The 27,451-nt window shown below is 37.0% G+C and overlaps 1 protein-coding gene across 2 annotated transcripts in view; it reads right to left on the bottom strand.

The window, feature by feature from the left end:
• Positions 1 to 26,566, bottom strand: part of KLHDC10 (kelch domain containing 10) — a 56,821-nt gene extending 30,255 nt beyond the window's left edge. The window contains exon 1 of one of the 2 annotated variants that reach the window (XM_035021108.1): positions 26,270 to 26,566. In XM_035021108.1, the coding sequence (XP_034876999.1) occupies positions 26,270 to 26,441 (172 nt within the window). In that variant the 5' untranslated portion in view covers positions 26,442 to 26,566. The remainder of the gene's footprint in view (positions 1 to 26,269) is intronic. The other variant, XM_035021109.1, reaches the window with a different exon arrangement.
• Between the last annotated feature and the right edge of the window lie 885 nt (positions 26,567 to 27,451).

Below are 27,451 nucleotides of genomic sequence, written 5' to 3'. Positions count from 1 at the left end.
TAGAAATTATGACATTTTTAAAAATCAGTGAATGTCAAAAAAGGAGCTCTGGCTAAAATTAATTTGGCACAATGTAGGCTTCTGTTTCCTCCCAGGTTTGGTATTCTTTTATCAGTTAAATGGTAAGAGGATAAAGCAATGGGCACCATTCTTTGAATATGAAATAAGCTGATTAAAATGCTATAATTAAAATGTTATGGTGACAACCAAATAAAGCAAACATTTAATATCTTGGCACTTCCACTGTGGGAGAGAAAAAAGGAAATTCATCTGCCTTCTCAGGAAGCAAATCAGTTCCATATTAATCCCAATTAAAACGTGTTTTCTTATAATATAGAAAAATACAAAGCATTATTGAACTGATAAATGGGATAATTTTGTCTCTTCCCAAAGTTTGAAAGCTCCCAAAGATAGCTTTTACTGGCAATACAATTAAATTTATAGAGAGTTTAAAGTTTACAAAGAGCTTCCACACATATTATCCCATTTGATCCTCACAACAATCCTGTATGGATTCAACAGTCATTTCATTAAGCATTTGCTATGCCTTGAACCCTAGGCTAGGCCCTAGGGTCGTGCAAGGAGATGACTCCTACCCTCAACAACTCTTGGTCTTGTGAGGAAGGCAGATGTCTAAACAAATAATTATATTACAGTGAAGTAATTGCCATAACGGTAGCCATAAAAACACTTTGAGGAAGATATTATCATCTTAATTTTATAAGTCAGGAAGCCAAAGGAAAATTAAGTGACTTAATGCCTGACCCAGCATCCAAGCTCAGCCTGCCTGACTTTAAAACCTGCCTTCTTTCCACTATACTATACCACACTTATCCTGTCTCAAATTCCTTAGAAAGTGTACAGTTTTGGGGTTTGGCAATTGAAAATAAATTTAGATGTTTATCAGCAAGGTCTGATTTGTTTACTGTAGTACTTGTACATAGAGATACACAAATAGTGTGTAATGAAATGGCATTAATGGTGCATACGTATTTATTATGTGGAGAAGGCAGACTCCTTGGCAAGGGGAAGAAATATTCATTTTTGCAAAAGGGTTATCTTTTAACTAAGTCTTTTAAATCAGCAATGCCCAAATGTTGGTCTACAGACCACTGCTAGGCTAAGGTAAAGACTGACCAACCCAAAACAAAAACAAAAACAAATGAACAAGGCAGTGATTTTTTTTTTAAAGGTAAAGTTTTCCATTTAAAGGCCTGTTCTTTTTTCAGGGATTAGGAATTTTTTGTAATTAAATATGCTTTATTTTATGAAATAGAGGTGATAGGAAATGGGTAGTTGGTTTTGATTTTATTATTCTTTCTTGGAAAAACAGAAAATTTACAAGCCTATGTGTAGCCCCCAAATACACATATTTTTTAAATTACAAGTTAATGATATCCAAAAGTCTGGAGAACCACAGCTTTAAATCAATACAATTTTTGTTGATAACTCCTAAGTCCAACATTGTAAACCATACTGTCAAAGGATACAAAAGATTTATAAGAAACTTCCCCTGACCTCAAGAAGCTTATATTCTAATTAGGGAGACAAGACAGACACATAAAACAATTAGATAGCAATACAAGACAAAATATAACAAGTGATTAGCTTAAAATTTGACATTTTTATGTATCAAAAGTGTTAAAATGTACATACCCTTTGACCCAGCTATTCCACTTCTAGGAATTTATTCCTAAAGAAACAATCACAGATGCATGGAAAGATGTATGGACAAAGATACTCACTATTATATTATTTATAATGGTAAAAAAATTAGAAACACTTTCAATGTCCAACGATAGGGAGATGGTTAAGTAAGTATGCTAAATAAACATACTTAAATATGTTCATATTCCACACACTAAAAAGTATATACACGAATATTTATTCACATGAGAAAATATTCACAATATATTGTAAACAAAAAATGCAAGTACAAAATAGTACCAGAGTATGATACCATATTAGTAAAGAAAAAAGTGCTTGTATAGATTCATGAAAAATACAGGAAGGATATACATCAAATTTTAATTGTGGTTATCTTTGGGTGGTTATTATGAGTGATTTTGGGATTTTTCTCCTTAATGCTGGTCTTTATTTTCCAAGCTTTCCCATTGAGTAGGCATTACTTTTGGACTGGAAGAAAAATAATATCATATTACTTTATTTTTTTAACTATGTTAAAAAAAATACTGTGAAGAAACATACCAAAGTGTTAACGTGGTTATGATTAGGATTGAGGATTATCACCTCTTTTATAGTATCCAAAAATTCCATGATATATTTTATCATGGAAAAATACAAACAAATTTAGAATAACACTAAGGGAATAATACTGAAAATTACTGAACCACACTTATAATAAAAAATCCTTCTGACGTTTTCTCAGAGCTCTGTCAAACATCTTTGGCCTGTTTCTCAGCCACCAACATAAGTCTGTCATAGGCACAAGCTAATGTTGACTCTACAGAGGTTATTCATGCAAAGTAGGCGCTGACTTCAGAACCCACATTTTCTTCCTTTACCCAAAGATCAGAAACAGAGAAAAACCAGCAACATAGCAAATATATGCCTTTCCAATTTCATATAGATATATTCCTGGTCTGAAGTTTTGTTCATTGATTTTTATATATTCAAACTGCCAATCTTCATTTGTGATTGCTTCTACTCTTCAAAACAAAAACAAAAAGCATAATTTCTTCAATATTTTGGTTTTTGCTAATGTTTATAATTTTTTTAAAGAAATCTCTACACCCGACGTGGAGCTCAAACTCAGGACCCAGCGATCAAGAGTCACATGCTCTGCCAACTGAGCCTGCCAGGCACCCCTAATTTTTTGCTTTTTTTTTTCCTTTCTATTAAATTTATTTCAGTATAAATATGACAAAGGCATTGACTGAAACAGGGTGGTAGGCTGAGCACACTCCCCTTTCCCCAAAGCCCAGCAAATAACACAGAAGCCATTTTTTAAAAAATCCAAAATCAAAAGAAAGCAAGAAATGTTTTTAGTGGACTAATACTATGAGGAATCACTGAAATATGAAAAACATGGTCCTATACACCCAGAGTAAAGGGCTACTGCAAGTGGTCAGAGCAGTCCTTATAGTAAAATAAGCCCAGAAGCGGCAAACAGCAGGAAGAACTGAAACAACTTAACAGAATTTACAGATTGGGGCATGGCACAGAAGTTACAAAGCAGATCAGCCTCTCCCTCATTTACCTCTTTGGGTCAAGCATTATGGAACAGAGGTATTCCCAGATGGGAATAGTGGCATTAAACAAGACAGGTGTCACAATGAGTAGGAACAATGAGTATAAACACTGGATCAGAGAATAAGACAGAACCCTAGATGGATATTAACTCCCAGGTAGAAGAGGGGACACGCGTACAAAGAAGACTGGCAATGGTACACTCCATCCCATTCCATCGCTACCCACATTCAGTGGAGACATGCTGCAGTAATAGATGTAACATTTACAGGAAGGCTAACAAGGACTCTCAAATAAAGATAAATGAGCACAAAACCAAGACTCAAACATGAAAAAGAGGCATGAGTGTGACTAACAGAAGAACTCACACCCAAAGAAAGTTGACAGGTTAAATAGGGTAAGACCTTAGATCAAATACAATTAATATCCTCAGAGATTATAGATAATAATGCATTTATTTAAAAAAGAAATCAATTGGAGCCCTCAGAAATTAAGTTTTGATCACTGAACTAAAAAACCTAAAAAACCTTATCTGAAAAGATAGAGTTAATGAACAAACTTAATTAATACAATAAAAGATGGAGCCAAGAAATTCACCAGAATACAATAGAGAAGGAAAAAGAAGTAGAAAGTACTTCACAAAGTTAAGATAGAAAAGAATTAAGCAATTTCAACCAAAATTCCAACTGCCTTTTTTCCAGAAGTGGACAAGCTAATCGTATACTTCATATGGAAATTCAAGGAACCCAGAAAACCAAAGCAATCTTGAAAAAGAACTAAACTGGAAGAGTCACACTTTCTGACTTCAAAACTTACTACAAAGATACAGTATTCAAAACACTTTAGTACTGGCATAAGGATGGACATATAGATCAATGGAATAGAATTAAGAGTCCACAAGTAAACCCAAACATCTACGGTCAATTGACTTTTGACAAAGGTGACAAGACTACTCAATGGCTCAATGGGGAAGAACAGTCTTTTCAACAGATGGTCCAGATTCTTTATCTACTCAAACTCTCAATTGTGAGATTACATTTTTTAATGTATAAGGACACAAAAATTTTGCTTCCCTCAGACTTCTGGTGAAAGAATTACTCAAAGATATATATCTGGAGCTAAAAAAAATAAATAATCCAGAAACAAATAAACAAGGTACAAGAAAAGGGTAAGGAGAGAAACCAGTAAGGCCTTGAAGTTAAGTGCTGATTGGGAAAAGAACAAAACACAAGTTTATTAATATTCAAAACTACAATCTCAGATGATATTGACAAGAATAACTGTGAGGATAAGAAGGGGGTTAAGAGAAGGGAAAGCAGAAGAATGATAAAGTCTTTGCCTTGTTCAGAAGAAAGACATAGAAAGTGATTAATACAGATATTGATAGAAAAATACAAATTTAGTCATTGTGCAAAAATTTAAGAGTACTAGATGGCTTCACTCCAAACACTGAAGGAAGATATAATACTTATCTTACACAAATGCTTGCAGCAAATAGAGAAACTCATTTACGAGACTAACAGAACCTTGATATCAAAATCTGATAAAGACATTAAAAATAACTACAGGTCAACATCCCTTAAAAACAGGCACAAAAATTCCAAACAAAATGTTACCAAATAAAATCAAAGTTATACAAAAAGGATAATACATCATGATCAAGTGAAATTTATTCCAAGAATATAAGAGTGATTTAACATTAAAAAATCAGTATAATTCACCACATTAACAGAATAAGGAGAAAAACCACATGATCATCTCAATCAATGTAGAAAAAGCATTTGATAAAATTCAACACCCAGCAAACTGGAAAAAAAAAAACTTAGGCTCACACAAAAACCTGTACACAAATGTTCGCAGTAGCTTCATCAATAATACCCAAAATCTGGAAACAACCTTCCAATGAATGAGTGGTTTAACTGTGGTATATCCATACATGGCATAATGCTCAATATTAATGAACTACTGATCTGTGTAACAACTTGGATGGCTCCCAAGGGAAGTGTGCTGAATGAAAAAAGTCAATGCCAAAAGGTTACATATTGTAGGATTCCATTTACATAACATCCTTGAAGTGACAAAATTATAGAGATGGAAAACAGATTAGTGGTTGCCAGGGGTTTACCAGGGGAAGTGGCTGTGGCTATAAAAGGATAACATGAGGAGTCATTGCAATGATCTGTTCTATATCTTGACTATGTGGTCACACAAATCTGCACACGTGATAAAACTGCCTAGAACTCAAAACAAACATACACACAAATGAATGCATGTAAAACTAATGAAATCAAAGTAAGGTCAGTGGGTGGTATCAATGTCAACTTCCTGGTTGTGCTATTATACAACAATAACAAGATGCTATCATTTGGGGAAACTAGATGAAAGGATGGAGCACTCTGTATTATTTCTTATGCCTGCATGTGAGTCTACAGTATCTCGAAGTAAAAAGTATAAAAAAATTTTAAAATATGAAAAGAACTGTGTTGATATGGGACAGATTGCATTCAAAATGATATGTCTGAAACAATTATAAATATTCTCACAAAAAGAACTATTTAACATGATCTAAAATTCTGATTTAGGTAGCTATGCCACACAGTATGGTCTTAATGCTTTATACAATTCAGTGTCATTTCAAAAGAGAAGCAAATTAATACTGTATTTAGAATCATAGCTGTGTAGATTGCTTACCTCGCAAAAGCTCCAGGCCAAGTGGCTAAGTGGGGTTAAAATCCAGCCTGCACTCTACTCCCCAATGCACCCAAAGGACTATATTTACCCAGAAGAGGCATTTTTATTTATTTATTTTTAAGATTTTTTTTAATTTTTATTTTTAAGTAATCTCTATACCCAATGTGAGGCTCGAACTCACAACCCCAGTTCAAGAGTCACCTGCTCCACTGACTATGCCAGCCAGGAATGCCTGGAAGAGGCATCTTTAAATAATTTGCACAATGGCACACTTTGGGCTAGCGGTGACCCACTTGTTAAGTAAATCACTTTCTTATACACTTTGGGAGAATTACTGAGTATCTATTCCTAGCACTTAAATACACTCATCTTTAAGTTTTTGCCTTTTGCCTTTCAAAGCAAGAAGATCTGAACCCATATCTTAGTTCTGTTGTGTTGGTTGAATATAGAGTATTCTTTTTTTTTTTTTTTTAAAGATTTTATTTATTTATTTGAGAGAGAGAATGAGAGACAGAGAGCATGAGAGGGAAGAGGGCAGAGGGAGAAGCAGACCCCCTGCTGAGCAGGGAGCCCGATGCGGGACTCGATCCCAGGACTCCAGGATCATGACCTGAGCCGAAGGCAGTCGCCCAACCAACTGAGCCACCCAGGCGCCCGAATATAGAGTATTCTTTAGGAGGCTTCCATTCTGTCTCAAATCCTTTTTGAAACAAAGTGGCATATAAATCAATATAAACCAAAATATAAATTAGAGTGCTATACTGTACTGTGTTATGGCTTAATCATAGCATGATATATATATAATTATATTTGTGTGTGTATAAAAAGAACTGTATTCCCTTAATAAAATACTATTCCAAGAACTCATTTAATCCTCAAAACAACTCTATGATATAGATAATATTATGATTCCCAACTTACAGATGAAGAAACCAAGACCCAGAGAGATTTAAGTAATTTTCCCAAGGTCACTTAGCTAAGCAAATGAAAAATCTGGGACTCAAACCCATACAGTTTAGATCCAAATCACTCTTTTTTTAAGTTTTATTTATTTAAGTAATCTCTACACCTAATGTGGGGCCTGAACTCACGACCCTAAGATGAAGCGTCACGTGGCTTCCAACTGAGCCAGTCAAGTGTCCCTAGATCGAAATCATTCTTAACTGCTCTATATTATTACTCTTAGACATAATTCAATTCAGCACCTGAGAAATGTGTCTAATAGAGGTACTTGATAAATACTTGTTGAATGAATGAATGAATATTAAGGCAATGATTCTCAACTAAAGTTACATTCTCCCAACCCCCCAAAGAAATTGCTCTTCTCTCCCAAAACTCTGGTATTCTCTCCCATTATACCATCATATTGCTACCTTATTAAAATAAAAACCACAATAAGTCACTTTAATGAATGAAATAACTAGTATTTCCCATCCCTTGGGTTTTTAGGAGTCAAAATGGTTATGTATGAAACTGTATGAAACATGCAGTCTGTTTTAAGGGTGTGAGCAGCTATTGATTACTTAATGGCTTACACAAGAAATGTATCTTTAGGGAGTTACAATATATTTTTTTAAAGATTTATTTATTTATTTGAGAGGGAGAGAGAGCAAGCATGAGTGGGAGGGGCAGAAGGAGAGAGAGAATCTCAAGCAGACTCCCCGCTAAGCACGGAACTGATGTGGGGCTCGATCCCAGGACCCTGAGATCATGACCTGAGCTTTAAAACCAAGAGTCAGACCCTTAACAGACTGTGCCACCCAGGCACCCAAGGGGAGTTGCAATATTGAGGCAAAAGCAGTTATACATCCCCCAGATATCAGATATGTTATATTGCCTCTCTTTAACTACACCATTTACTATTTATCTATTTAAAACATTCTTTTTTTCTAAGATTTTTTAAAAGTTTTATTTAAGTAATCTCTACACCTAATGTGGGGCTTGAACTCTGTACCCCAAGATCAAGAGTCACATGTTCTACCAACTGAGCCAGCCAGGTGCCCCTTTTTATTTAAAACATTCTATTTTCATATATATCTCTGTTTATAAGCCAACACTAAGAGAGGAATAAATGGTAAGTGAATGAAAATGCTGGTTCTTGCTATCTCTGTTGCTCACCATTTCTGTTGTTTATTAAAAATGTTCATTTCCCCTGCCGCACTTCATTTTTCTGTTCTCTTTCACATTAGTCTCTTGTCTCTTCTAACTTCACTCTTCTGACATTTGTAGCAAAATGTATGCCTATAATACATAGACTTCTATAAAAGTGAAGTAATCATAGCACATTGAGAGACATCTTCAAATCTTAAGAGGCTCTTTGTCATTTGGTTTATGTCAATAGTTATTCAACTATTACTTTACTGAAGAAGAAAAAAAGCTTTGTTGGTTGAGGAGTTTTGTCTTTGGGGAAGGGGGATAGGCACAGGAGGAATTGTTCTTGGCTCAAACTGTTCCAAAAGCTAGATGGGATATTGAAACCAGTGTTCATAAATGACTGAATGCTAAGCCATACTGTCCTTCCTTAGGATTTATAAAAACCAAATAGGCTAAAACTTTTACAGATTAAAAGTTAATAAAAAAGCATAATTCATAAACTTGTGTTAGATTAAAATATTAAATCTAACAAAAAAAATCTTGGGAACACTTCTGATTTAAAATAGCACCACCACATTCTTAATGTTTATGAATGGTTGCCAAGACTTTGAAATACATTTTTAAATAAAAACCTCACCCTTTTGGATCAGATTAATCTTTTGATAGAAAGAATTCACTATAAATATTCCATAAACTGTATGCATACTAGATGGTCTCTAAGGCTCTAAAAATTCTACAATTCTCAATGGAATCAGAAATGCTCCAAGAATCTCAGAAACTACCTAGAGCAATAGTTCTTGAGGTGCTGGATTTGCTGGCTCATTGCAAACTTATTAAAAACAATAAAAATAAAAACAAAACCAAAAAGCAGATTACCAGGTCTGGCATATTAATTTTGGTGGGAAATCACAATCTATTGAGACTAATAAAAATTGTTGGCTCTCTTCCCAGAAAAATGAACATATATACTCACAATTTTACATAATGATACAATTCCCTGAAGACCAGCCACAGACTCCAGGTTAAATTGTAAACCCTAGGCTAAAAAGCAAAAAGAATTCAGACCCAGAATGTTATAAATGTTTTCCAAAGGGTGGTTAAATGGAAGAAGGAATAGATTTATTCCACATTCTAGAAGAAGACACAACTGGGAGAAAGTCATAGAATTTGCAGCTGAATTTAAAGCAAGTCTTTGTAATAGAGTCAACAAATAATCTGACAGCTTTCTCCACAACATAATGGGCAGCCCATTAATCTAAGAGGTCAAAATAAGTAGACCTCTTTAAAATAGAGATTTAGGGGCACCTGTCTGGCTCAGTTGATAGAGCATGCAACTCTTGATCTTGGAGTCATGAGTTCAAGCTCCATGTTGTACATAGAGTTTACTTTTTTAAAAAAACCCAAAACATTAAAATAGAGATTTTTAAAAAAGATTAGTGCTATTGTGGGAAGGATTCCCACACTGGATAGAAGATAGGGTAAAGTAATTTCTAAAGTCTTTTTCAATTTTTTTTTTTTTTAAAGATTTTATTTATTTATTTGAGACAGAGAGAATGAGAGACAGAGAGCATGAGAGGGAGGAGAGTCAGAGGGAGAAGCAGACTCCCTGCCGAGCAGGGAGCCCGATGTGGGACTCGATCCCGGGACTCCAGGATCATGACCTGAGCCGAAGGCAGTCGCTTAACCAACTGAGCCACCCAGGCGCCCCAAGTCTTTTTCAATTTTAACATTTTATGGTTCTAAAAAGTTTCAGAAGAGGGGAAAAAAGGAAAAAAAAAGTTAATTTTAAAACTTTTTTTTTTTTACTGCTTATGTTTTCTGTGTTTAAGATTAAAAAAAAACCTGCCTGCATTTATACTCTGTGTATCTGTGTCAATGTGCCTGTCTTGAAATGTGTAAACCATAGCCAGAGGGTCTGTTTTTCTTAATTGAATATCACTTTTTTTTTATGTCCAGCAAAACTTTGTTTAAAAGAAAAATGAGCTGAAACCAATACTGAACTGTATGTCAACTAACTAGAATGTAAATTAAACAATTAAAAAATAAAAATGAGTATGACATACATCCTACAACCCTAGAAAATAACTTAATCAGTTTCTTTACTAACAACTAAATATTTGAATCCTAATATACTAAAATAAAAATGTATAGTAATAACCCACTTAGGAGTCAGAGTACATGACTTGGTCTTTTCCTGTTTCTGGATCTCCTGCACTCTAACAAGTACCCAGAGAATGATCGCTGTCCCCCAAAAACATCCTTGAGGGAGAGAGAAAGACTATGTGTTGGGTGAGTGTAGATATAAGAGACTAAATACGAAAAACAGATTTGTTTTTATTTTTTATTTTTTTATTTTTTTTTAAAGATTTTATTTATTTATTTGAGAGAGAGAATGAGAGAGAGCCGAGCAGGGAGCCTGATGCGGGACTCGATCCCGGGTCTCCAGGATCATGACCTGAGCCGAAGGCAGTCGCTTAACCAACTGAGCCACCCAGGCGCCCCAAACAGATTTGTTTTTAATCAATACATTGGGACAATGCCTGATGAACTAAAATTTTGCAACCTATCTCCTTGAAGGACCACCAAAGATAGGTAGCTCTTTAGAAACACAGAACCCTCCCTATTTCTGCAAGTGAAACTGAGGAGCCAAGCAGAAGGAAATTCGCAAATGCTATAGTTAAATGACTCTATCCAGAAATGTCATTTATTACTTTTCTACTGATTCTGTTCCCTGATTAATATTAGAAAAGTAATCAATTTTGAAGTGAAGTCACAATTGTTCTTTATGAACTCACTTTCGCTTCTCTTGGGTCACCATTTTCTGTTGGCAAATGCAGTGTGTTCAAAGAAAATACCTAGACTTGACCAAAGGCAATAAAAGCTTGTGTTGGACCAAATCTGACAAAAAACAACAAAATATTCACGAAATAACAAATTTTTAATGTCTGCTATCTAATTTAAAACTGTTTTTAGGGGCGCCTGGGAGGCTCAGTCAGTTGGATGTCTGACTCTTGATTTCAGCTCCAGTCATGACCTCAAGCCCCGTGTTGGGCTCCGTGCTAAGTGTGGAGCATGCTTAGGATGCTCCCTTTCCTTCTCCCTCTGCCCCTCCCTGCTCTCTCTCAAATAAATAAATTTTTTTAAAAACCTGTTTTTAGAAGTTTAACATTTAAAATCAAGCTGTTTTGAAACATTGGTAACAATCCTATTATGTAACAAGCAGAGAGCCAATAAGAAAAACTTAAATGCAAAAGCAAAAAATATTCAATATGAATACTGCCAAAGTAGCCATGACTGCCAGTAAGATACCTGCATGAAGCATTATATTAAAAAATAACAGCTATTCTATGGGGTGCCTGGGTGGCTCAGTCATTAAGCGTCTGCCTTTGGCTCAGGTCATGATCCTGGGATCCTGGAATCGAGCCCCGTGTCGGGCTCCCTGCTCACCGGGAAGCCTGCTTCTCCCTCTCCTACTCCCCCTGCTTGTGTTCCCTCTCTTGCTGTGTCTCTTCTGTCAAATAAATAAATAAAATCTTAAAAAAAAAAAAATAACAGCTATTCTAAAAAAATAAAATAAAATGCTATTCTTTACTCAGAAATAAAGATTTCCAAAGATACCATTTCACAAGAACATTTGCACTGTAGAATTTTTTCCATAAATGCACAGTGAAGTTTCATACTTAAAATAAAAATTGAGCATGAAAAATTTCAATGTAGCTTTACAAAGTTATTTTTCTTCCCAAATAGTTTTCTCAATGTTTAGTTTTGTATATACATGTGTATTTAAAGCTAAATATGTTACCTCTTTCTAAAGTACCCAGTTTGGAATGCACATTAGAAATTCCGTATTTCTGGGGCCCTGGGTGGCTTAGTTGGTTATGTGGCTGACTCTTAGTTTTGGCTCAGGTCATGATTTCAGGGTCCTGGGATCAAGCCCCACATCGGGCTCTGCAGTCATTGGGGAGTCTGTTTGAGATTCTCTCTCCTTCTCCCTCTGCTCTCTCTCTCTCAAAAATAATCTTAAAAAAAAAAATTCTTAAAAAAATAAAATGAAGAGAGAGTAAGATGGAGATTGAAAAACATCCACTTGATTTGACAACACATATGTCATTTGTGACATTAGCAAAACCAACTTCAAAGATGTGATGGGGAGGTATGGTGATGAAGACAGCAACTCTAGTCAATGCTTTCACAAACTTGGCTATAAAAAGAAAAGGAGAGATTAGAAGAGATAAAACTTAAAGCTCAAATGCTATAGGAATGATCTGATGGAGAGAAAAAGGTTGAAGACACAGGACAGAGAAGTGATAATAACACAGATTTTCTGAATAGGCAGGAGGGGATAGAATAAAGGCATAGACGGAAGAATGCTACAACTATTTCTGATAATTCAACATAAAACTACTTGGAAAAAAAGAATATTTAGAAAAGCCATACAAAAATTCTATGTGCTAGGGGTGCCTGGGTGGCTCCGTTGGTTAAGCATCTGCCTTCAGCTCAGGTCATGATCCCAGGGTCCCGGGATCAAGCCCTGCATTGGGCTCCCTGCTCAGTGGGGAATCTGCTTCTCACTCTCCCTCTGCCCCTCCCCCCCAAACTTGTGCACATGTGTGCTCTCTCTCTAATAAATAAAATCTTTTTAAAAAATGTATGTGCTGGGGCGCCTGAGTGGCTCAGTCGTTAAGCGTCTGCCTTCGGCTCAGGTCATGATCTCAGGGTCCTGGGATCGAGCCCCGCACTGGGCTCCCTGCTTGGCAGGAAGCCTGCTTCTCCTTCTCCCACTCCTCTGCTTGTGTTCCTGCTCTTGCTATCTCTCTGTCAAATAAATAAAATCTTAAAAAAAAAAAAAAATGTATGTGCTAAATTCCTTAGTAAAAAAAAAAAGTATTTTAGACTATGTAATGTAAAATAACTCTCTTGCATGAATAACCACAGATGTTGATAATTACTCATTCAATAAACATTTACTAAAAGCCTACTAAAAGCTGGACAGTGTTCTAAGTCTCTGTAGAATATGATAAAGAATAAGACATTATTTCGGGCTCCCTGCTCAGCGGGGAGTCTGCTTCCCCCTCTGACCTTCCCCCCTCTCGTGCTCTCTCTTTCTCATTCTCTCTCTCAAATAAATAAATAAAATCTTTAAAAAAATAAAGAATAAGACATTATTTTTGTCTTTAAGGAACCCAAACTTAGTAAGGAGATAAGTTGAGAAACAAACAATTGCAATTCAGCAGACATAAGTACTGTGATCCTTTGTGTATATATGTACAAAGGAAGGTGGTGCCACAAAGAAGAGGCACAAGAGCATAGGCTCTGAAGTCCAACAGACTGGTCTGAAGCCGAACTCTGACATTTATTAGCCATGTGTCTTTGCACAAATCATGTAGTTTCTCACTAAGCCTCAGTTCCCCATCAGAGAAGAGGATGCAAAAGTCACTCACCTCACAAGGTTATGAGGAGAAATAAGTTAATGTTTGTAAAACACCTTGAACAGGGCCAAATACACTGTAACTACTCTGTACAAGTACCCTATTTGTATCAAAAAACAGAATTTTTAAAAGCTGTATAGGGGCACCTGGGTGGCTCAGTCGTTAAGCATCTGCCTCTGGCTCAGGTCATGATCCCAGGGTCCTGGGATCGAGCCCCGCATCGGGCTCCCTGCTCCGCGGGAAGCCTGCTTCTCCCTCTCCCACTCCCCCTGCTTGTGTTCCCTCTCTCGCTGTGTCTCTCTGTCAAATAAATAAATAAATAAAATCTTTAAAAATAAAAAGCTGTATAAAGTATACTTGAGTGGGTCTTATAAGACAATTAGGAGAATGGAATGCTAGAAGAAACGGTATGTATGGAATCATGACACAGTGTAGCACTATAGTAAATTACAAGTTTTTTCTTTTTAATCTCTCTCTCCACCCTATTCTTAGAATTTAAGTTACTAACTAAATACTTCTATGCAGCTGAAATATAAAATGAAAGACATCAGTGGTGAAGTTGGAGAGGTAAAAAGGGACAAACAGAAGAATTAGGGTAAAGAGGAGAAATTTGTGACCAACTGGATAAGGAATGAGCAAATGGAAGAAATCTGTGACTCCCAGGTTTCTAGCTTGAATCACTAAATTGATGAGTTAGCCATGAAACTAGTTAGGATAAGGAGCAAAAAGGAAGAAAAGGTTTGGCAGGTAAGATGATGAAATTATTTTTTGACATGTTGAATTCAAGATACTCTTCAGTAACTTGCGTGGTAGTAGCCATTGGCAAACAGACCAGGAAAATAGGTCTGGGTTGGAGACAGATTTAGGCATTGTTGGGAGATTAATATCACCCAGGGAAAATCTAAGAGTAGGAAGGGAAAACAAATAAACAAGCATATATTCTCAGATACTAAAATTAAGGGGCAGATAGAGGAAAACTAATGAGAGGTTCAAGAGCTAAAAGAATAACTAAGAGCTCTTCAGGAATAGAGACTTTGTTTAATTATTATGTATTCCTAGGCTCTAGTACAGGAGGTAGTCAAAATAAAAATCTAGAGAAGTCGGATAGGTTGAAGACTAAGAGATATCTAATGGATTTAGCAATTAGGAGGTTATTACCTTAACAAGAGCACTTGAGTGGAATGAAGGAGGCAGAAGTAAGACTGCAATAAACTGAAGAGAAAAAAAAAAAAAGAAATTAAGTAAGAGTCTATTCTTTCTGAAAGCTTGGCTGTGAATGAGAGAAATAAAATAGGATACATCAGCTAGAAGAAAACCCAAAAGGTTATTCATATAATGCATTGAGGAGAAACAGATTCTTCCTGATAAAATAAGAGAAAATATAAATGAGTGTTTATGAGAAAAACATTTAAAAATACAACAGTTTTAACAGAATCCCAGGTTGCTGCTAGTCATACATAATTATTTACATAGTATTAAATAAAACATAATTCACTGATAAAGAACTAAAAGGAAAGCAAAATATCAAAATGTTGATACAGTGGTCTTTAAGTGGAATTAATATGGATGATTTTCAAGTTCTCACTCAATACTTTCCAAATTTTAATAATAAGCTTGTATTCCTTGTACAGTGGCTGTGGTAGGAAGTAGAAGACAATAAACTGTACCAAAATTAATGCTATTTCAAAGGCAGAAAAGATTTAAGAGATTCTAACTCAAAGAAGATAAACCATAGAAGAGATGAAATATAAGCAGGCTGGAAGCAGGAAAGAAACAGTAAGAAAAAATAAAACTGACACAGATATGAAATCTTCATTGCACACAGCAGTACAAACACTGCTGAAAACATAGTAAAGGACATAGGCAACAGGACTGAGAAAGGCAAACAAGATATAAATGAACTCTGAAAACCATAAAACATTGTCAAAAGAATTAAAGAAGATCGTCTCCAAAGGCAAGGGAAACAAAGGCAAAAATGAACTATTGGGACTTCATCAAGATAAAAAGCTTTTGCACAGCAAAGGAAACAGTCAACAAAACCAAAAGACAACCCACAGAATGGGAGAAGATATTTGCAAATGACGTATCAGATAAAGGGCTGGTATTCGAGATCTGTAAAGAATTTATCAAGCTCAACCCCCAAAGAACAAATAATCCAATCAAGAAATGGGCAGAAGACATGAACAGACATTTCTGCAAAGACATCCAAATGGCCAACAGACACATGAAAAAGTGTTCCACATCACTTGGCATCAGGGAAATACAAATCAAAACCACAATGAGATACCACCTCACACCAGTCAGAATGGCTAAAATTAAAAAGTCAGGAAACGACAGATGTTGTCAAGGATGCGGAGAAAGGGGAACCCTCCTACACTGTTGGTGGGAATGCAAGCTGGTGCAGTCACTCTGGAAAACAGTATGGAGGTTCCTCAGAAAGTTGAAAATAGAGCTACCCTACGACCCAGCAGTTGCACTACTAGGTATTTACCCCAAAGATATAAATGTAGTGATCCGAAGGGGCATCTGCACCCCAATGTTTATAGCAGCAACGTCCACAATAGCCAAACTATGGAGAAAGCCTAGATGTCCATCGACAGATGAATGGATAAAGAAGATGTGTGGTGCGTATATACAATGGAATATTATGCAGCCATCAAAAAATGAAATCTTGCCATTTGCAATGACATGGATGGAACTAGAGGGTATAATGCTAAGTGAAATAAGTCAATCAGAGAAAGATAATTATCATATGATCTCACTGATATGTGAAATTTAAGAAACAAGGCAGAGGATCATAGGGGAAGAGAGAAAAAAAATAAAACAAGACAAAACCAGAGAGGGAGACAAACCATAAGAGACTCTTAATCTTAGGAAACAAACTGAGGATTGCTAGAGGGTACGGGGTTGGGGGGATGGAGTAACTGGGTGATGGACATTGGGGAGGGTATGTGTTGTGTTGAGCACTGGGTGTTATAAGACCGACGAATCACAGACCTGTACCCCTGAAGCAAATAATACATTATATGTTAATTAATTGATTTTAAATGACAGGGGCGCCTGGGTGGCTCAGTCAGTTAAGCATCTGCCTTCGGCTCAGGTCATGGTCCCAGGGTCCTGGGATCGAGCCCCGCATTGGGCTCCCTGCTCAGTGGGGAGCCTGCTTCTCCCTCTCCCTCTGCTGTTCCCCCTGCTTGTGTGCTCGCTCTCTCTGTCATATAAATAAATAAAATCTTTTAAAAAATAATAAATAAATAAATTACAAAAACTTTAAAAAATTTACATGAAGAATTAAAGATCTAAATAAATGAAAAACATCCCATGTTCAGGAATTGGAAGACAACATTATTAAGATTGTTAATACTCCCCAAACTGATGTACAGATTCAACACAAATCCCTATGAGAACCTCTGAGTTCATACAAATTGACAGGCTGGTTCTGAAATTTATATGGAATTGCAAGGGACCTAGAATAGCCAAAACAATCCTGGAAAAGAATAAAGTAGGAGGACTCACACTTTCTGATTTCAAAACAGTATGGGAGGCAGTATGGTACTGGCACATGGATAGACATACAAATGAATAGAACAGAATCGAGAGTCCAGAAGTAAACCTGAATATTTATGGTCAACTGATTTTTGACAAGAATGCCAAGACTAGGGGCGCCTGGGTGGCTCAGTTGGTTAAGCGACTGCCTTCAGCTCAGGTCATGATCCTGGAGTCCCTGGATTGAGTCCCGCATCGGGTTCCCTGCTCGGCAGGGAGCCTGCTTCTGCCTCTGACCCTCCCCCCTCTCATGTGCTCTCTCTCTCTCATTCTCTCTGTCTCAAATAAATAAATCTTAAAAAAAAAAAAGAGCCATATTAAAAAAAAAAAAAAAAGAATGCCAAGACTATTCCACGGAGAAAGAACAGCCTTTCCAACAAATGGAGCTGGGAAAATAGGGCAGCCAGTTGAGATAACCCTTACCCCACACCAAACATAAAAACTTACTCAAAAAGAATCAAACACATAAATGTAAAAGTGAAATTATAAAACTCTTAGAAAAAAACACAGGGTAAGTTTTTATGACCGTGGATTAGCAAGAGTTTTAGATATGATACACTGGACTTCACCAAAATTTAAAACTTTTGTGCTTCAAACAACACAATTAAGAAAGTGAAAAGACAACACAGAACATGAAAAATATCTACAAATCATGTATCTTATAAGGAAATTGTATCTAGGATATGTAAAGAGCTCTTAAATTCAATAGTAAAACGACAACTCAAAAATGGAGCAGGGGCATCTGGCTAGCTCAATCAGTACAGCATGCAATTTTTGATCTCAGAGTCATGAGTTAGAGCCCCACACTGGGTGGAGAGTTCCCTCTTAAAAATATAAGTAAATAAATGAATAAATAAATAAAATGGGGCAAAGTAGTTAAAAGACATTTCTCTGAAGAAGACATATAATTAGTCAACTAGCACATGAAAAGATACTCAATGTCAATTACACCTCAAAAAAGTTGGAAGAGAAACAAAGAAAGCAAGCAAACAAGAAAGAAAAAATGTTTGGCATCATAAGTCATCACGGAAATGCAAATCAAAAATCACAATGAGATGCCACTTCATATACACTAGGATGGTTAGAATTAAAAAGTCAATAGATAATAACAAGTGTTGAAGAGAGCATGATGAAATTGGAAGCCTCACACACTGCTGGTAAGAATGTAAAATTCCAGCCACTTTGGAAAAGTTTGACAGTTCCTCAAATGAATATACATAGAGCACAGAGTTACCATATGACCTAACAATTTCACTCCTAGGTATATACCCAAGAGAAATGAAAACCTATGTTCACACAGAAACCTCTATGCAATTTATAGCAGCATTATTCTTTTTTTTTTTTTAAAGATTTTATTTATTTATTTTGACAGAGAGAGAGAGACAGCGAGAGAGGGAACACAAGCAGGGGGAATGGAAGAGGGAGAAGCAGGCTTCCCGCCGAGCAGGGAACCCGATGCGGGGCTCGATCCCAGGACCCTGGGATCATGACCTGAGCCGAAGGCAGACGCTTAACGACTGAGCCACCCAGGCACCCCGCAGCATTATTCTTAATAGCCAAAAAGTAGAAACAGTCTAAATGTTCATCAGTGGATAAATGGATAAACAAAACGTAGTTTATCCACACAATGGAATATTATTTAGCCATAAAAAGGAATGAAGTATTGATAGCCACCACTTTAACATGGGTGAACTTTGAAAACATTACGCAAAGTAAAAAAAGGCAGCTGCAAAAGACCATATACTACATAATTCCATTCATACGAGAAAGTCCATAATAGGGAAATCTACAGAGACAAAAGGTAAATTAGTGGTTACTTAGGGGTGAGATGGGGGTGGAGTGGGGAATGGAAGCAGGAGAATAAGGGAATAATACCTAAAAGACATGAGGCTTCTTCCTGAGGTGACAAAAATGTTCTAAAATTGACTGTGGTAATAACTGCACATAACTGATTATACTAAAAACCACTGGTTTTAAATGGTGAATGGTGAATTTAAATGGTGAATTGTATAGCATTTGAATTATATCTCAAGCTATTAAAAACATAAATGGAAATGTTAAGAAAAAGTTTAAAAGAATTAACTACTCTTGTACTAAAGAAAATAAATAAAAAATGGAATTGCAAGATATTAAGAAAACAAATGCAACAGGAAGCCTATAACCTACAGAACCAAGTAAAGCAGTATTCAGAAGAAATCTTTTTTCTTTTTAAAGATTTTTATTTATTTGTTCGAGAGAGAGTGAGAGAGCAAAGCAGGGGACTCTGGGATCATGACCCAAGCTGAGGGCAGATGCTTAACCAGCTGAGCCACCCAGGCGCCCCAGAAGAAATCTTATAACACTTAGAAAGAATGAAAAGAACATTAAGCATCCAACATGAGAAGACAGAAAAACAACCACAAAATAAATCTAAGAAAAGCTAAACAAAGGATTTAAAACAATGAAAGAAAAAAGTAATAAATAAGAAAACAGAAGAAACAGTAGAACTAATTAAAAAAAATCCAAGAGCTGGTTCTAAAATCCAAGAACCAAGAAAAAAAACCAGGAAATGTTTTTAAACATAAAAGAATATCTTGCTCAACTGCACACAAAATAATTTTGAAAACTTGGATGAAATGGATTATTTTCTAAGATGATATAAGTTATCAAAGCTTCCCCCCGAAGATATACATTGTAAGCAGCCAAATTATCATAAAAGTAGACATCAAAGAGATCCTCTTCTCCCACTCAAGGTCCAAAGATTTCACAGTCAATTTAACCAAACCTTTAACTTCAATGCCATTTAGCCAGAGACAGAAAGAAAACAAACAAAAACAAAAAAAACTTTGAAATAATTTTTATGAAAGTGGCATAACCCAACAAAGATAAAACACAGAAAACTACAGAGCAATTTAGCTTATGAGGAATGATACAAAATTTCTAAATGAAGTTTAGCAAATAGAACCCAGCAGCACATTTAAAATAATACATGGTGACAAAGAGAACTGATTCAAGAATGCAAGGATGGTGTAGTAATAGTAAATCTATTAGTACAATTCATCACAATAGTAGATCAAAGGATTAAAATTACATAATTTCCAAAGAAGCTGAAAAGCTTTTGACAAAATTTACTTCCATATTTTTTTAAAGATTTATTTCAGAGTCAGCATAAGCAGGAGGGGGAAATGGAGAGAGAGGATCTCAAGCAGACTCCCCGCTGTAAGTGGAGCGGGATAGAGGGCTCCATCTCATGACCCTGAGATTAGGACCTTAGCTGAAACCAAAAGTCGGACGCTCAACCAACCACACCATCCAGGTATCCAAAAATTTACTTCCATATTAAGAAATCTTAATAAAATGGCAATAGTGGACTTTTTTTTTTTTTTTTTAAAGATTTTACTTATTTATTTGAGACAGAGAGAATGAGAGACAGAGAGCATGAGAGGGAGGAGGGTCAGAGGGAGAAGCAGACTCCCTGCCAAGCAGGGAGCCCGATGCGGGACTCGATCCAGGGACTCCAGGATCATGACCTGAGCCAAAGGCAGTCGCTTAACCAACTGAGCCACCCAGGCGCCCAATAGTGGACTACTTTAACATGATAAAATATGTACACTTCAATCTAAAGTCAGGTCTAACCTTAACAGGAAAACACAAAAAATATCCCACTGAAGTCAGCAATAAGAGAAAGATCCACTACTGTCTTACTGTTTAATATTTTGGGAAAGTACTAGCCAAATTAATTTGACAAAAGAAAGAAGTAAGAACAAAAATTGGAAAGGAGGAAATAAAACTATTTTTATTTTGTAATAATGTGATCATTTAACTGCAAAGCCCCCAAAAAACAACTGGGAAACTATTATAGATAGCATTAGAATTCTAAAGGCGGCTAGGTACAACAAGATAAAAGATATAATAAAAGTAGAAACTCCATTTACAATAGCAACAAAAAAGATAAAATGCCAAGGGCTAAACATAACAAGAAATGTGAAAGGTCTTTATGAAAAAACTTTAAAATGTTACTGAGAGATGAGAAAGAAGACCTTAACAACAAGAAATGAATATATTCCCTGCTCTTGAAGTTTGAACCTCAAAAAGACATCAAATATCTCTAAATCAATCTGTAAATATAATGTTCTACCAATGAGAATATCAACAGAATGGGGGAGAGGAGCTAAACAAGCAAGAATATCCAGGAAAACTCTGGGAACTAGAGTAAGAGAGGACTATACTCAAAGAATGAGGTCATTAAGGTACAAATAGGTGAAATAATCAATGAAACAGAATAAAGTCCCAGTAAGAACCCCAAATTATATGTAGGAATTAAATACACCTATAGACAATATTTCAATCCTGTGATAACTCGGTAGCCACCTAGAAAAATGTTGGATTCTTACCTTAATACTTTACATAATTTATATATATATATATATATTTTTTTTTTTAAGATTTTATTTATTTATTTGACAGAGAGAGAGAGAGCACAAGTAGGCAGAGAGGCAGGCAGAGGGAGAGGGAGAAGCACGCTCTCCCGCTGAGCAGGGAGTCCAATGCGGGACTCGATCCCAGGACCCTGGGATCATGACCTGAGCTGAAGGCAGCCGCTTAACCAACTGAGCCACCCAGGTGCCCCATAATTTATATTTTTTATAGATAAGTGCATTTAACTTAAAATTATAAAAGTACCAAGAAAAAAACATAAGAATTTTCATTTTAATCAGAAATAATAGTTAAATAGGGGAGGCCTTTCTTATGATGCAAAAAGCTAAAATCCAAAAAAAGATTAATAATTACAACTACAAAAAATTTTAATTTCTGCTGAAAGAATATACCAGAAACAAAGTCAAAAGCCAAATGACAAACTGTGAAAAATATCTGCAACACATATCAAAGACAACTAATTTCCTTAAAACACAGAGCTCCTATAAAAAATATTCAACATCCCACCAGAAAAATGAACAAAAAATATAACCGGGTGAATAAAAAATATAAGCAAATGTTATAAAGTTAACAAATACAGTTCTTACATCTATTGAAAAGATGAAGAAAAATATACCTATTAAATTGACAATTTTAAAGAAGTTTGATAACCCACTTTATCATCAAGGGTATGGGAGGCCAGCAGTCCAACACTAACAGTAAAACATAAACTGGTACAACCTCTGTGGAAGGCAATTTGACAATATCCATCAAAATTTAAATAGTACATAGCCTTTGACCCAGCAATCGCACTTCTAGGAATTTATTCTAGACAGACTCACTCATGTGCAAAAATGTATAGAGGGATATTCATTGTATCATCATTTACATTAGCAAAACTGTAACCATTTTATTTTTATTTTTTTTTTAAAGATTTTATTTATTTATTTGAGACAGAGAGAATGAGAGAGACAGAGAGCACATGAGATGGGGGAAGGGTCAGAGGGAGAAGCAGGCTCCCTGCCGAGCAGGGAGCCCGATGCGGGACTCGATCCCGGGACTCCGGGATCATGACCTGAGCCGAAGGCAGTCGCTTAACCAACTGAGCCACCCAGGCGCCCAACTGTAACCATTTTAAATGCCCATCCAAATAAACAAATGTTACTGTTTCTCTACACACACACACACACACACACACACACACACACACACACACACACAGGAAATTTATCATTGGTTGCCTCTAGGGAAAGAAGCCAATTAGCTGGGGTCAAAGGTAGAAGGAAAACTTGCCTTTTATCATATGCTCTTTTGTACCATTTGGATTTCATGTCATGAACATATAACACATTTCACATTTTTATATTAAGATTTCAATGCTATCTTTGCCCAGCTTTACCAGTTGTTATATTTTTCCTTCTCTTTGTCAGTTTTTCAGTTTTCATTAGCAGCGATGTTAACTGTTATCCCAAGTAATACACTGTATTTAATCAAATCCACACAGGGAAATTACAATAGTAACTTGGGTTCTATTATCTATTATCTTGCCCCTGAGCTCTACCTCTGCATACTTATTCTATAAAAATGTTCCCTGTTCTTTACTGAGTGTATAGAGATTATGAGTTAGAAATCCAGGACCAAAAAGCTATGAATTTCTTGGCCTATGGGGCAAACAGATAATCACTATTGCATTTTAGGAGACAGCAAAAAGACAAGAAGCTACTCAAACAAGGTTTCACAAAATACCATTTGTGCTCTCACCATGAATGCAGAGTCTAATCTATTTTTATGTGTAAGAATTTGATTTTATCCATTTGTCCAGAGTCAATGGGGCTGTTGAGAATTGAACCCACTAATCAAATTCACAAGAAACTAATTGCTTACATATAATGCCAATGTACTCATTTAGAATTTGAGTATATGTGTGTATATGTACACATGTATATATACATATATAATTAGTGTGTGTGTATATCAAGAGTATGAAATCCAGCATATCAAGGAATCATACATAAATGATAAGTATGCCCAAGGAAAACCACATGAGTGTGTACAGGGAAGACAATAAATCAGAGAAGGTCAAAGAAGGCTTTCCTGAAAACACAGTGTGATTGAGCTAAGTTCCAATGGAAGAGAAGCTAAAAAAAAAAAAAGGAACAGAATGAGGAGTAAGAGAGTTCTTGTATGATGGGATAGCATGTGAAATGGCCCTGTGGCAGAAGAGAGCATGATGTCTAACAAAATAGAAAACGATCAAAGAGCATCCAACATGATGTAGAATTAACTCGAGAATTAGACAGACAATGCAGTGCCTTTTAGGTGGTGGTTAAGATTTTTGCCTTACCCTAAAAGCAATGAAGAGCTAGTAAAGGGTTGTAAGCAGAGATCAGAACAGTTTTGTGCTTGCAAAAGATGAGTGTACTGTATGCACTGGAGAGCAAGAGTAGAAGCAGGAAGACTGCTCAGAAAGCTACTGCAGGGGAAAAAAGCAAGCAAGCAAGCAAGCAAGCAAGCTACTGCAGGAAACCTAAGTGAGGGATGATGGCAGCATGGACTGGAGTTATAGTAGAAATAAAATAAACAGACCTGGGTGATTAATTACACCTGAAATGCAAGCGAGAAGAAAACTTAAGGAAGATGCCCAAATTTCAGGTTTGCCTGACTGCATGGATAAGGATGCTATCACTGAAGAAGAGAGAGAACACTCCAGGAAGAGCAGGTTGTTCTATTTTGTTTCACCAGGGACTGGATAGTGGGTGTGCAAAAAGTAAGAAAGGGTTCTGGATGCTTAGTATCTGGAAGTCTTGGTAGAGAATGATGAGAAAAAAAAAAAAAAAAGGAAAATGGGATTAGAATTCAATGGAAAAAGTTGGCTACAAAAACTTAAAAAAGAAAAAAATGCTTAACCTCCAGGGTCAGCCATAAAATTGCCCTAGACATTTCTATCCCTCACCATCACCTAAAATCTTTTTAAACACCTCAATATACAACCTTTCAGTCCGGGGGAGGGGGGGGAAGGGGGAAGAGACTTAAAATGTCATGCTGGGGAAAATAATGAATTGGTGTACAAGAATTCCAAATATATTGAGATATCAGATGTTCGCGATTCTGATAGTGAATAAATGACAGAGGCCGCCTACTTGGGAAGGAAGAATGAAGCACCAATCAAGGGGAAAAGAAAGTAGAAAGAAAAGGCTGAAATTCATTAATCGCATGAATTTTCACAGCTTAAACACGTTTATCTTTACCTCTGGACAAATGGCTGTTCTTGGCCTTGTCTGCTAAGGAAATGCCTAAATAGCCCCACACCTAAGCCCCATATCAGAAATCATGGCTTCCACTGCCATCAGGTGGTGGCAGTGAGGAAGTGCACCAACCAGGTTCTTTGAGCCTGGGAATGCCTATATCAAGCCCATGGTATAATTAATCTGAGATCAAAGACCTAAATATAAGTAGTAGTAGAGGGCAAACTGGTAATAGTCTTTGGTAAGATTTATCTTCAAATCAGCCAATACACAAAAATACAAGTTTTCACTATTAATTTGGGGTAAGAAAAAGGATTTCTCCTTTTTTCCCTTTTTTTAAAGATCACATACTTGGCAATCCCGAATACCCAGTTTGATACTATCACCTCAAACCCAACTCCTGGTAGATTACATATTTGACTATTTAAAACTGCTTCAGTGTTAATTTTAATGGCACACAGAAATGTTCATGTGCATTTCTAACACACATCAATAACCTCATCACAAACAAGTGACTGTCTTCATTCAATATGCAAAATTCCCTTTGTTATCTTCAAATTAATCAAATAATTTTTGACTACTTGGAAGTACAGGCATGCTAGTAAAACAAATTCAAAAACCATCATGTTCTCAAAACTCATCGGTTAAACAAATACATCACTGATAAAATCAATTTCAACATTATTCACAAACAATATGGTGAATGATTAACACATCATTCCTGCTAGTTCTCTTCAAAGTAGAAATAAGCTTGCCCAATATAATATTTGACATTCTGTGTAGTATTTGCTTCCCTATCTTCCCCCTACGATACTTCACTTACAAATGTTTCTTTTTAAAATCGTCTGCACACACACATCGATTTGATTTGTCTTTGTTTTTTAAGGCATCTGAACTCAAGGATAGGAAATTGTAGGTCAAAACGTAAAATAATCACATTAGGTGCATTTTTCCAATTCTCAATCAGCTGTTTTTATATAGTAAAGGCAGCATAATTTTGTCACTAAGTAGATTCTTGATCTTCATTTTCTCCCCTTAAAATCCAGATCACGCTCGCCATTCTGCTCTGGACATTCCAAAATATTAATAATTTAACTAGTGCTTCCTAATTCTCTTGGTTCTGTTTCCCACCCACACCCCAACACCCCCTCCCGTCCCCCTTACCCCACCCCGCGCCTTTCCTCCTGCTTTCTTGTCTCAGAATGCCTAACTCTTGCACACTCGAGGTGTTTTTTACAAAATCACTCTTTGGAATGCTCTTCCCTCTTCTCTCCTCAATCTAGCACCCTTTTAAAAATAATTTCTCAACAGCTAGGCGCCAATGTCTTTCTTTGACAAGATAAAACTGCGGAAGAGGACGAGGCTAGGAACAGAATAGGCGAAATATTTAGGAATGTCAATGAAACAGCGGCCTCTCCTTTGAAAAGAAAAGACAACTCTCAGCACAGAGCTTTCAACAAAGCAAAAATACTTCCTTTCGCTGTGTTCCTGCTCCTTCCCTGACCTCAAAGACACCTTTCCTTTTCTCTATGCCCCAGTCCCTCTGCTATGCGTGGGGCCTGCCTTTCCTCCTCCCAAGGAAAAGAAAGCCAGGGAGAAAAGAAAAGGTAGCAGTCGCCTTCCTACCGCGCCCTGTCAGGACCCTGTCCCACGACTCACCTGGCAGGTGCGGCCGCCCGGAGAGTTGCACGAAGCGGTTGAGCTGGCCAGTCCCCCGACCCCCGCTGCCCCCACTGCCCCCGCCGGCCCCGCTACCTCCGCCGCCGCCGCCACTGCCTGCGGCGCCTCCTCCCCGCCGGCGGTTCCTGTCCCAGCCCTGGGCGGCCGACATGACCCGCTAACGACTGCCGTAGCTGGGTCCCGGCAGCCCCTGGCCCGGCGGCACTACCCGAGCCTCCTTCCTGGGCTCCTCAAGAGACCCGGGAGACAGGGGTAGGGGGAGCGCCCTGTTCTCACCAGTGACCAATGACTGGCTTACTTGGTGACAGGCAGCCAATAGCCAGTCGCCTTCTTGGTAGGTGGAGAGAGGCGGGGAGAGACGTGGTAACCATAGCTATGGCTAAAAAAAAGGTGGGGGGAGAGAAAGGCAGAAGCAGCCACTCAACACACGCATCAACCGCGCTAAGCAAGCCCGCGTCGCGGCGACTCCTGCGGGATCAGGAGGGCCAATCGAAGGCCGAGTGAGAGAAACCACTCCTGCGGAAAGAGTTCCCGCGACAGCCGGTCCTCCAGGCACGGTTAGGTTTCAGGAACTCGTTTCATAAACACCGAAATCAGCAATAGGAAGTAGGATAAGCACATAATACACATATTTGGGGGCAATACAGTGTTCCGCCCACTTTGCAGACTGAGATCCCTTTCCCTGACGGTTGACATACACAAAGGGCTCTGTTAGAGGAGGAAAAAACCAGAGGCGGAGTCGAAGCTTAAATCTAAGAGTGAAGTATTCCTGGGTTTCATTTATCTGTCTTTGAGTTGACTGGCTGAGCTCCTCCCTTAATTAAATACAAGCCACCTCCTAAGCAAACAAATAATTTTAAACCTGGTTAATAAACATGAAAAATGTTCAAGTTCACCAGTAATCAGAGAAATACAAATGAAGACCCCAATAAGAAACCATTTCTGGCTTATTACGTGAGTAAAGATTTTTAAAATAACACCTAGCAGTGAGGGTACTTCCAAAAAATGACTGATGGCTATATAAAAATGTTTTTGTTCAATCAAACCCTCTTTTGCTCGTAGAAAATTTGAATCACCAGATATGGAAGATCAAGATGGAAGAAAAATGCAGATAAACAGATCAGAAATTCCTATTGTTCCAAAATTAAACAGAAAACTTGG

Source organism: Mirounga leonina, unplaced genomic scaffold, assembly GCF_011800145.1.
Source record: "Mirounga leonina isolate KUSES-001 unplaced genomic scaffold, KU_Mleo_1.0 Mir_174, whole genome shotgun sequence".
NCBI classification, from domain to species: domain Eukaryota; kingdom Metazoa; phylum Chordata; class Mammalia; order Carnivora; family Phocidae; genus Mirounga; species Mirounga leonina.
Note: the sequence above shows the minus strand (reverse complement) of the source record. Positions and strands in the feature narration are given on the sequence as shown.